Below are 12228 nucleotides of genomic sequence, written 5' to 3' on the forward strand. Positions count from 1 at the left end.
TGCCACTACTAGGAGCCTGTCTGCTTCCTCCTACAACTGCCATTACCAGGAGCCTGTCTGCTTCCTCCTACAACTGCCATTACCAGGAGCCTGTCTGCTTCCTCCTACAACTGCCATTACCAGGAGCCTGTCTGCTTCCTCCTACAACTGCCATTACCAGGAGCCTGTCTGCTTCCTCCTACAACTGCCATTACCAGGAGCCTGTCTGCTTTCTCCTACAACTGCAATTATTCCTGCCGGCAGGAAGCTGCACGGCGCTCGGCCTCGCCCTGCCGGCAGGAAGCTGCACGGCGCTCGGCCTCGCCCTGCCGGCAGGAAGCTGCACGGCGCTCGGCCTCGCCCTGCCGGCAGGAAGCTGCACGGCGCTCGGCCTCGCCCTGCCGGCAGGAAGCTGCACGGCGCTCGGCCTCGCCCTGCCGGCAGGAAGCTGCACGGCGCTCGGCCTCGCCCTGCCGGCAGGAAGCTGCACGGCGCTCGGCCTCGCCCTGCCGGCAGGAAGCTGCACGGCGCTCGGCCTCTCACTAAAGACATCATGCTGCTTTCCACAGATTTTTTTTTCTTATTACCCAGATGACATTTGTGACTAAAACAGGCCCAATAACTAGGAAGTACAATGAGGGTGAAGAATGCTCACTGGACACCGATAAGAGGTTTTCTCACCTTGTAACCAATCTGTAGATGAAGATCACTGGGCTTTGGGTGGAATCGTAGGTCAATGCGATCACCGTTGTCTCGTATGATGTATTTGGCTCCTGGATACTGACTGTTCCCGCGTCTCACCAACTCTTGCAACCTGGAAAGTGCACAGAGGCCAGGGTCAGCAAAGGTAGGCCGTGAATGTACCACATACCAAATGGTGGGGGAAAACCTTACCGGTCAATGTTGAAGGGGGTAACGATCTCTGGGAAGGTCATGTTTGCAGCAATTGATCTAGGAACACCAACTTGGTCAATCTGGAGATTGGGGTCTGGAGTAATAACTGTTCTGGCTGAGAAGTCCACACGTTTCCCCATCAAGTTGCCACGAACACGACCTTCCTTCCCTTTCAGCCGCTGCTTTAGTGATTTTAAGGGGCGTCCCGACTTCTGCATGGCCTGGAGAAGGAACAGCAAATACATAAGAGCAACAAAGCACATCCCAGATATGTTCAGCAATATTTCTGCACTACTGCATAGTCTCCATCACCTCTTTACACTCACCAGAATATTCCTCCTCTGCACCACAGAGTCCTGTCCCTGTAATATTCCTGTTCCCCCATTACAAGTGTTAGAATACTTTGTCACCCTCCGCCCCCCCTATCATCACACTCCTGTAATCAGTTATGTGTTACCTCCACATTGCCTCTTCCTGGAAATCACAGTCTCTACTTACCCGGGGCAAGCCGGGCAACTCGTTATCCACCATGGTGGCCACATGGAACTGTAGAAGTTTGACATCCTCGGCAATGACATGAGCAGCGGCCCCATTCTGTTCATTCCTGCGCAGCTGGTTATTAATCTTCACAATGTCAGCCAGCTTATGAGTCAGATCATCCTGGAGGAGAGCAGAAGACAAAGCAGTCATTATATACACTCCTGCTTACCTCAACTGTACAAATATACTGGACAACCATGTGCCTCTGTATTCCACAGCACCATCTACTGGACAACCATGTGCCTCTGTATGCCACAGCACCACCTACTGGGCAACCAGGTGCCTCTGTATGCCACAGCACCACCTACTGGGCAACCATGTGCCTCTGTATTCCACAGCACCACCTACTGGACAACCATGTGCCTCTGTATTCCACAGCACCACCTACTGGGCAACCATGTGCCTCTGTATGCCACAGCACTACCTACTGGGCAACCAGGTGCCTCTGTATGCCACAGCACCACCTACTGGGCAACCAGGTGCCTCTGTATGCCATAGCACCACCTACTGGACAACCATGTGCCTCTGTATTCCACAGCACCACCTACTGGGCAACCAGGTGCCTCTGTATGCCACAGCACCACCTACTGGGCAACCATGTGCCTCTGTATGCCACAGCACCACCTACTGGACAACCATGTGCCTCTGTATTCCACAGCACCACCTACTGGGCAACCATGTGCCTCTGTATTCCACAGCACTACCTACTGGGCAACCATGTGCCTCTGTATTCCACAGCACCACCTACTGGGCAACCATGTGCCTCTGTATTCCACAGCACCACCTACTGGGCAACCATGTGCCTCTGTATTCCACAGCACTACCTACTGGGCAACCAGGTGCCTCTGTATGCCACAGCACCACCTACTGGGCAACCATGTGCCTCTGTATTCCACAGCACCACCTCCTGGACAACCATGTGCCTCTGTATTCCACAGCACCACCTACTGGGCAACCATGTGCCTCTGTATTCCACAGCACTACCTACTGGGCAACCATGTGCCTCTGTATTCCACAGCACCACCTACTGGGCAACCATGTGCCTCTGTATTCCACAGCACCACCTACTGGGCAACCATGTGCCTCTGTATTCCACAGCACTACCTACTGGGACACCAGGTGCCTCTGTATGCCACAGCACCATCTACTGGACAACCATGTGCCTCTGTATGCCACAGCACCACCTACTGGGCAACCATGTGCCTCTGTATTCCACAGCACCACCTACTGGGCAACCATGTGCCTCTGTATTCCACAGCACTACCTACTGGGCAACCAGGTGCCTCTGTATGCCACAGCACCACCTACTGGGCAACCATGTGCCTCTGTATTCCACAGCACCACCTCCTGGACAACCATGTGCCTCTGTATTCCACAGCACCACCTACTGGGCAACCATGTGCCTCTGTATTCCACAGCACTACCTACTGGGCAACCATGTGCCTCTGTATTCCACAGCACCACCTACTGGGCAACCATGTGCCTCTGTATTCCACAGCACCACCTACTGGGCAACCATGTGCCTCTGTATTCCACAGCACTACCTACTGGGACACCAGGTGCCTCTGTATGCCACAGCACCATCTACTGGACAACCATGTGCCTCTGTATGCCACAGCACCACCTACTGGGCAACCAGGTGCCTCTGTATGCCACAGCACCACCTACTGGGAAACCAGGTGCCTCTGTATGCCACAGCACCACCTACTGGGCAACCAGGTGCCTCTGTATGCCACAGCACCACCTACTGGGCAACCATGTGCCTCTGTATTCCACAGCACTACCTACTGGGCAACCAGGTGCCTCTGTATGCCACAGCACCACCTACTGGGCAACCATGTGCCTCTGTATTCCACAGCACCAAATACTGGACAACCATGTGCCTCTGTATTCCACAGCACCACCTACTGGGCAACCATGTGCCTCTGTATTCCACAGCACCACCTACTGGACAACCATGTGCCTCTGTATTCCACAGCACCACCTACTGGGCAACCAGGTGCCTCTGTATGCCACAGCACCACCTACTGGGCAACCATGTGCCTCTGTATTCCACAGCACCACCTACTGGGCAACCATGTGCCTCTGTATTCCACAGCACCACCTACTGGGCAACCATGTGCCTCTGTATTCCACAGCACTACCTACTGGGCAACCAGGTGCCTCTGTATGCCACAGCACCACCTACTGGGCAACCAGGTGCCTCTGTATGCCACAGCACCACCTACTGGACAACCAGGTGCCTCTGTATTCCACAGCACCACCTACTGGGCAACCATGTGCCTCTGTATTCCACAGCACCACCTACTGGGCAACCAGGTGCCTCTGTATGCCACAGCACCACCTACTGGGCAACCATGTGCCTCTGTATTCCACAGCACTACCTACTGGGCAACCATGTGCCTCTGTATTCCACAGCACCACCTACTGGGCAACCAGGTGCCTCTGTATGCCACAGCACCACCTACTGGACAACCATGTGCCTTTGTATTCCACAGCACCACCTACTGGGCAACCATGTGCCTCTGTATTCCACAGCACCACCTACTGGGCAACCAGGTGCCTCTGTATGCCACAGCACCACCTACTGGGCAACCATGTGCCTCTGTATTCCACAGCACCACCTACTGGACAACCATGTGCCTCTGTATTCCACAGCACTACCTACTGGGCAACCATGTGCCTCTGTATTCCACAGCACCACCTACTGGGCAACCATGTGCCTCTGTATTCCACAGCACCACCTACTGGACAACCATGTGCCTCTGTATTCCACAGCACCACCTACTGGACAACCATGTGCCTTTGTATTCCACAGCACCACCTACTGGACAACCAGGTGCCTCTGTATGCCACAGCACCACCTACTGGACAACCATGTGCCTCTGTATTCCACAGCACCACCTACTGGGCAACCATGTGCCTCTGTATGCCACAGCACCACCTACTGGGCAACCAGGTGCCTCTGTATGCCACAGCACCACCTACTGGGCAACCAGGTGCCTCTGTATGCCACAGCACCACCTACTGGGCAACCAGGTGCCTCTGTATGCCACAGCACCACCTACTGTGTAACCAGGTGCCTCTGTATGCCACAGCACCACCTACTGGACAACCATGTGCCTCTGTATGCCACAGCACTACCTACTGGGCAACCATGTGCCTCTGTATTCCACAGCACCACCTACTGGGCAACCATGTGCCTCTGTATTCCACAGCACCACCTACTGGGCAACCATGTGCCTCTGTATTCCACAGCACTACCTACTGGGCAACCAGGTGCCTCTGTATGCCACAGCACCACCTACTGGGCAACCAGGTGCCTCTGTATGCCACAGCACCACCTACTGGGCAACCATGTGCCTCTGTATTCCACAGCACCACCTACTGGGCAACCATGTGCCTCTGTATTCCACAGCACCACCTACTGGGCAACCATGTGCCTCTGTATTCCACAGCACCACCTACTGGGCAACCATGTGCCTCTGTATTCCACAGCACTACCTACTGGGCAACCAGGTGCCTCTGTATTCCACAGCACCACCTACTGCACAACCATGTGCCTCTGTATTCCACAGCACCATCTACTGGACAACCATGTGCCTCTGTATGCCACAGCACCACCTACTGGGCAACCAGGTGCCTCTGTATGCCACAGCACCACCTACTGGGCAACCAGGTGCCTCTGTATGCCACAGCACCACCTACTGTGCAACCAGGTGCCTCTGTATGCCACAGCACCACCTACTGGGCAACCATGTGCCTCAGTATTCCACAGCACCCCCTACTGGACAACCATGTGCCTCTGTATTCCACAGCACCACCTACTGGGCAACCAGGTGCCTCTGTATGCCACAGCACCACCTACTGGGCAACCATGTGCCTCTGTATTCCACAGCACCACCTACTGGACAACCATGTGCCTCTGTATTCCACAGCACCACCTACTGGACAACCATGTGCCTTTGTATTCCACAGCACCACCTACTGGACAACCATGTGCCTCTGTATTCCACAGCACCCCCTACTGGGCAACCATGTGCCTCTGTATTCCACAGCACCCCCTACTGGGCAACCATGTGCCTCTGTATTCCACAGCACCACCTACTGGGCAACCATGTGCCTCTGTATTCCACAGCACCACCTACTGGGCAACCATGTGCCTCTGTATGCCACAGCACCACCTACTGGGCAACCATGTGCCTCTGTATGCCACAGCACCACCTACTGGGCAACCATGTGCCTCTATTCCACAGCACCACCTACTGGGCAACCATGTGCCTCTGTATTCCACAGCACCACCTACTGGACAACCATGTGCCTCTGTATTCCACAGCACCACCTACTGGGCAACCATGTGCCTCTGTATGCCACAGCACCACCTACTGGGCAACCATGTGCCTCTGTATTCCACAGCAGGCCGTACAGAGAGGGGCAGCACTGCCAGCTCACAGCCTGTACAGTATGACCACAGCAGGCCGTACAGAGAGGGGCAGCACTGCCAGCTCACAGCCTGTACAGTATGACCACAGCAGGCCATACAGAGAGGGGCAGCACTGCCAGCTCACAGCCTGTACAGTATGACCACAGCAGGCCATACAGAGAGGGGCAGCACTGCCAGCTCACAGCCTGTACAGTATGACCACAGCAGGCCGTACAGAGAGGGGCAGCACTGCCAGCTCACAGCCTGTACAGTATGACCACAGCAGGCCGTACAGAGAGGGGCAGCACTGCCAGCTCACAGCCTGTACAGTATGACCACAGCAGGCCATACAGAGAGGGGCAGCACGGCCAGGTCACAGCCTGTACAGTATGACCACAGCAGGCCATACAGAGAGGGGCAGCACTGCCAGCTCACAGCCTGTACAGCAGGCCGTACAGAGAGGGGCAGCACTGCCAGCTCACAGCCTGTACAGTATGACCACAGCAGGCCGTACAGAGAGGGGCAGCACTGCCAGCTCACAGCCTGTACACTGGTAGTTACCTGATTCCTGGCTGATCCTTGCATGACCACAGCAGGCCATACAGAGAGGGGCAGCACTGCCAGCTCACAGCCTGTACAGTATGACCACAGCAGGCCGTACAGAGAGGGGCAGCACTGCCAGCTCACAGCCTGTACAGTATGACCACATCAGGCCGTACAGAGAGGGGCAGCACTGCCAGCTCACAGCCTGTACAGTATGACCACAGCAGGCCGTACAGAGAGGGGCAGCACTGCCAGCTCACAGCCTGTACAGTATGACCACAGCAGGCCATACAGAGAGGGGCAGCACTGCCAGCTCACAGCCTGTACAGTATGACCACAGCAGGCCGTACAGAGGGGCAGCACTGCCAGCTCACAGCCTGTACAGTATGACCACAGCAGGCCATACAGAGAGGGGCAGCACTGCCAGCTCACAGCCTGTACAGTATGACCACAGCAGGCCGTACAGAGAGGGGCAGCACTGCCAGCTCACAGCCTGTACAGTATGACCACAGCAGGCCGTACAGAGGGGCAGCACTGCCAGCTCACAGCCTGTACAGTATGACCACAGCAGGCCGTACAGAGAGGGGCAGCACTGCCAGCTCACAGCCTGTACAGTATGACCACAGCAGGCCGTACAGAGAGGGGCAGCACTGCCAGCTCACAGCCTGTACAGTATGACCACAGCAGGCCGTACAGAGAGGGGCAGCACGGCCAGGTCACAGCCTGTACAGTATGACCACAGCAGGCCGTACAGAGAGGGGCAGCACTGCCAGCTCACAGTCTGTACACTGGTAGTTACCTGATTCCTGGCTGATCCTTGCATGACCACAGCAGGCCGTACAGAGAGGGGCGGCACTGGAAGGACGGTGACAATCATCCATTCGGGTCGGGCATAGCGGGGATCCATTCCAAGGATGAAGCATTCCTCATCTGTGATGCGCTTGAATATTTCGTGGACTCGCTCTGGACTGAGCAGGATTTTCTTCTCCTGAGAATCCTCATTTACGTGTTTCCACTCTGCGTACAACTCCAAACCAGTGCGCCGGATACGTGGCTGGTAACGCCCACAACCACCGTGACCCTAAAGAGACATCATCACCTCTAAATTAGAATAAACCAGATTTATTACAAGATAAAAATGTACAAACCCCTGAAACATTGATTACAAAATGTGCATCAATACATAGATATTCAAACAGTGGCTGCAGTTTCCGAAGAGTGTAGTGTGGAAACACCTGATGTGCCTAATGGGAATTATTCACATGATCTCACTGAATCATTTCTAGAGCTCTAAAGAGTTGGGCTAGGGTTAGGGTTAACGCTGGGCTTCCTCTCAGTCCCCAACAAGTCTTTCTTCCAGACCTTCCACAGGGCTCCCTCCCCAGTGCTCCACAAGGCTCCCTCCCCAGCGCCCGACAAGGCTCCCTCCCCAGCGCCCCACAAGGCTCCCTCCCAAGCGCCCCACAAGGCTCCCTCCCAAGCGCCCCACAAGGCTCCCTCCCCAGCGCCCCACAAGGCTCCCTCCCCAGCGCCCCACAAGGCTCCCTCCCCAGCCCCCCACAAGGCTCCCTCCCCAGCCCCCCACAAGGCTCCCTCCCCAGCCCCCCACAAGGCTCCCTCCCCAGCGCCCCACAAGGCTCCCTCCCCAGCCCCCCACAAGGCTCCCTCCCCAGCCCCCGACAAGGCTCCCTCCCCAGCCCCCGACAAGGCTCCCTCCCCAGCGCCCGACAAGGCTCCCTCCCCAGCCCACGACAAGGCTCCCTCCCCAGCCCACGACAAGGCTCCCTCCCCAGCCCACGACAAGGCTTCCTCCCCAGCCCACGACAAGGCTCCCTCCCCAGCCCCCCACAAGGCTCCCTCCCCAGCCCCCCACAAGGCTCCCTCCCCAGCCCCCCACAAGGCTCCCTCCCCAGCCCACGACAAGGCTCCCTCCCCAGCGCCCGACAAGGCTCCCTCCCCAGCGCCCGACAAGGCTCCCTCCCCAGCGCCCGACAAGGCTCCCTCCCCAGCGCCCGACAAGGCTCCCTCCCCAGCGCCCGACAAGGCTCCCTCCCCAGCGCCCGACAAGGCTCCCTCCCCAGCGCCCGACAAGGCTCCCTCCCCAGCCCCCGACAAGGCTCCCTCCCCAGCCCCCGACAAGGCTCCCTCCCCAGCCCCCGACAAGGCTCCCTCTCCAACCCCCGACAAGGCTCCCTCCCCAACGCCCGACAAGGCTCCCTCCCCAGCGCCCGACAAGGCTCCCTCCCCAGCGCCCGACAAGGCTCCCTCCCCAGCCCACGACAAGGCTCCCTCCCCAGCGCCCGACAAGGCTTCCTCCCCAGTGCCCGACAAGGCTCCCTCCCCAGCCCCCGACAAGGCTCCCTCCCCAGCCCCCGACAAGGCTCCCTCCCCAGCCCCCGACAAGGCTTCCTCCCAGACCTCTATAGAAGCTCAACAAGGCTTTCTCCCAGTTTTCAGCATCCTAAAACCAACATGCCACCGCAGAATCCTACCTTCTCCTTCTGGATGTCTTCATCTCCCTCATTCTGCTCCACCCCAAACTTGTTGTCCATTTCCTCTCCACCTTCACAGATGTTCTTCCCTTTGCAGAGCTCGTAGACATGTGTCAAACGCTTCTTGGGTTGCCCTTTAGATTTGGTCAAAATGTCTTTAATTTTTGGATTATTCTGAAACAGAAGTTGCAACAATATAATCAAAACAGGTTTGTCGAAGACAAGTGATCTCTAAATTCAGGCGCACACTCTAGATTAAACCGGAATCAGTAGAAGACTCACCGCATCCACCAAAAGTTTGGAGCAGAAAAAACACACACAACGTAAAACTTTCATAGTCTTCACCAAGAACCCAACATGGAAGACTGGCTTTGCTAATTCAATGTGTCCAAAATGTCCTGGACACTCCGTCATATTGCCTGGAAGATAAAAAAATAAAAAAATAAAGATAAAAAAAAAACTTGATCAGATCAAACAAGAAGAAACTGTGTGTCCTCTACATACAAACACCCCCTAACAAGAGCATCAGACTGTGTCCTCTACATACAAACACCCCCTAACAAGAGGATCAGACTGTGTCCTCTACATACAAATACCCCTAACAAGAGGATCAGACTGTGCCCTCTACATACAAATACCCCCTAACAAGAGGATCAGACTGTGCCCTCTACATACAAACACCCCCTAACAAGAGGATTAGGCTGTGTCCTCTACATACAAACACCCCCTAACAAGAGGATCAGACTGTGTCCTCTACATACAAATACCCCTAACAAGAGGATCAGACTGTGCCCTCTACATACAAATACCCCCTAACAAGAGGATCAGACTGTGTCCTCTACATACAAACACCCCCTAACAAGAGGATCAGGCTGTGTCCTCTACATACAAACACCCCCTAACAAGAGGATCAGGCTGTGTCCTCTACATACAAACACCCCCTAACAAGAGGATCAGACTGTGCCCTCTACATACAAACACCCCTAACAAGAGGATCAGGCTGTGTCCTCTACATACAAACACCCCCTAACAAGAGGATTAGGCTGTGTCCTCTACATACAAACACCCCCTAACAAGAGGATCAGACTGTGCCCTCTACATACAAACACCCCCTAACAAGAGGATCAGACTGTGTCATCTACATACAAATACCCCCTAACAAGAGCATCAGGCTGTGTCCTCTACATACAAACACCCCCTAACAAGAGGATCAGGCTGTGTCCTCTACATACAAACACCCTCTAACAAGAGGATCAGGCTGTGTCCTCTACATACAAACACCCCCTAACAAGAGGATCAGACTGTGCCCTCTACATACAAACACCCCTAACAAGAGGATCAGGCTGTGTCCTCTACATACAAACACCCCCTAACAAGAGGATCAGGCTGTGTCCTCTACATACAAACACCCCCTAACAAGAGGATCAGACTGTGTCCTCTACATACAAACACCCCCTAACAAGAGGATCAGACTGTGTCCTCTACATACAAACACCCCCTAACAAGAGGATCAGGCTGTGTCCTCTACATACAAACACCCCCTAACAAGAGGATCAGACTGTGCCCTCTACATACAAACACCCCTAACAAGAGGATCAGGCTGTGTCCTCTACATACAAACACCCCCTAACAAGAGGATCAGACTGTGTCATCTACATACAAACACCCCCTAACAAGAGGATCAGACTGTGTCCTCTACATACAAACACCCCCTAACAAGAGGATCAGACTGTGTCCTCTACATACAAACACCCCCTAACAAGAGGATCAGACTGTGCCCTCTACATACAAATACCCCCTAACAAGAGCATCAGGCTGTGTCCTCTACATACAAACACCCCCTAACAAGAGGATCAGGCTGTGTCCTCTACATACAAACACCCCCTAACAAGAGGATCAGGCTGTGTCCTCTACATACAAACACCCCCTAACAAGAGGATCAGACTGTGCCCTCTACATACAAACACCCCTAACAAGAGGATCAGGCTGTGTCCTCTACATACAAACACCCCCTAACAAGAGGATCAGACTGTGTCATCTACATACAAACACCCCCTAACAAGAGGATCAGACTGTGTCCTCTACATACAAACACCCCCTAACAAGAGGATCAGACTGTGCCCTCTACATACAAACACCCCTAACAAGAGGATCAGGCTGTGTCCTCTACATACAAACACCCCCTAACAAGAGGATCAGACTGTGTCCTCTACATACAAACACCCCCTAACAAGAGGATTAGGCTGTGTCCTCTACATACAAACACCCCCTAACAAGAGGATCAGACTGTGCCCTCTACATACAAACACCCCCTAACAAGAGGATCAGACTGTGTCATCTACATACAAATACCCCCTAACAAGAGCATCAGGCTGTGTCCTCTACATACAAACACCCCCTAACAAGAGGATCAGACTGTGTCCTCTACATACAAATACCCCCTAACAAGAGCATCAGGCTGTGTCCTCTACATACAAATACCCCCTAACAAGAGGATCAGACTGTGTCCTCTACATACAAACACCCCCTAACAAGAGCATCAGGCTGTGTCCTCTACATACAAACACCCCCTAACAAGAGGATCAGACTGTGCCCTCTACATACAAACACCCCCTAACAAGAGGATCAGACTGTGTCATCTACATACAAATACCCCCTAACAAGAGCATCAGGCTGTGCCCTCTACATACAAACACCCCCTAACAAGAGCATCAGGCTGTGTCCTCTACATACAAACACCCCCTAACAAGAGGATCAGGCTGTGTCCTCTACATACAAACACCCCCTAACAAGAGGATCAGGCTGTGTCCTCTACATACAAACACCCCTAACAAGAGGATCAGACTGTGTCCTCTACATACAAACACCCCCTAACAAGAGGATCAGGCTGTGTCCTCTACATACAAACACCGCTAACAAGAGGATCAGGCTGTGTCCTCTACATACAAATACCCCCTAACAAGAGGATCAGGCTGTGTCCTCTACATACAAACACCGCTAACAAGAGGATCAGACTGTGTCCTCTACATACAAACACCCCCTAACAAGAGGATTAGGCTGTGTCCTCTACATACAAACACCCCCTAACAAGAGGATCAGACTGTGTCCTCTACATACAAACACCCCCTAACAAGAGGATCAGGCTGTGCCCTCTACATACAAATACCCCCTAACAAGAGGATCAGACTGTGTCCTCTACATACAAACACCCCCTAACAAGAGCATCAGGCTGTGTCCTCTACATACAAACACCCCCTAACAAGAGGATCAGACTGTGTCCTCTACATACAAACACCCCCTAACAAGAGCATCAGGCTGTGCCCTCTACATACAAACACCCCCTAACAAGAGGATCAG

At 54.1% G+C, this 12228-nt stretch overlaps 1 protein-coding gene across 2 annotated transcripts in view; it reads right to left on the bottom strand.

Moving 5' to 3' along the window:
- Positions 1 to 12228, bottom strand: part of POLR2A (RNA polymerase II subunit A) — a 127497-nt gene that overhangs the window by 80089 nt on the left and 35180 nt on the right. The window contains exons 3-8 of one of the 2 annotated variants that reach the window (XM_068273793.1): positions 9154 to 9290; positions 8872 to 9045; positions 7179 to 7460; positions 1372 to 1533; positions 874 to 1094; positions 661 to 793 (exon numbers count right to left, since the gene is read on the bottom strand). In XM_068273793.1, coding sequence (XP_068129894.1) covers positions 661 to 793; positions 874 to 1094; positions 1372 to 1533; positions 7179 to 7460; positions 8872 to 9045; positions 9154 to 9290 — 1109 coding nt within the window. Of the gene's footprint in view, positions 1 to 660; positions 794 to 873; positions 1095 to 1371; positions 1534 to 6397; positions 6451 to 7178; positions 7461 to 8871; positions 9046 to 9153; positions 9291 to 12228 lie in introns of those variants that run through there. The other variant, XM_068273794.1, reaches the window with a different exon arrangement.

The sequence above is a fragment of the Hyperolius riggenbachi genome, chromosome 3, assembly GCF_040937935.1.
Source record: "Hyperolius riggenbachi isolate aHypRig1 chromosome 3, aHypRig1.pri, whole genome shotgun sequence".
NCBI lineage: Eukaryota > Metazoa > Chordata > Amphibia > Anura > Hyperoliidae > Hyperolius > Hyperolius riggenbachi.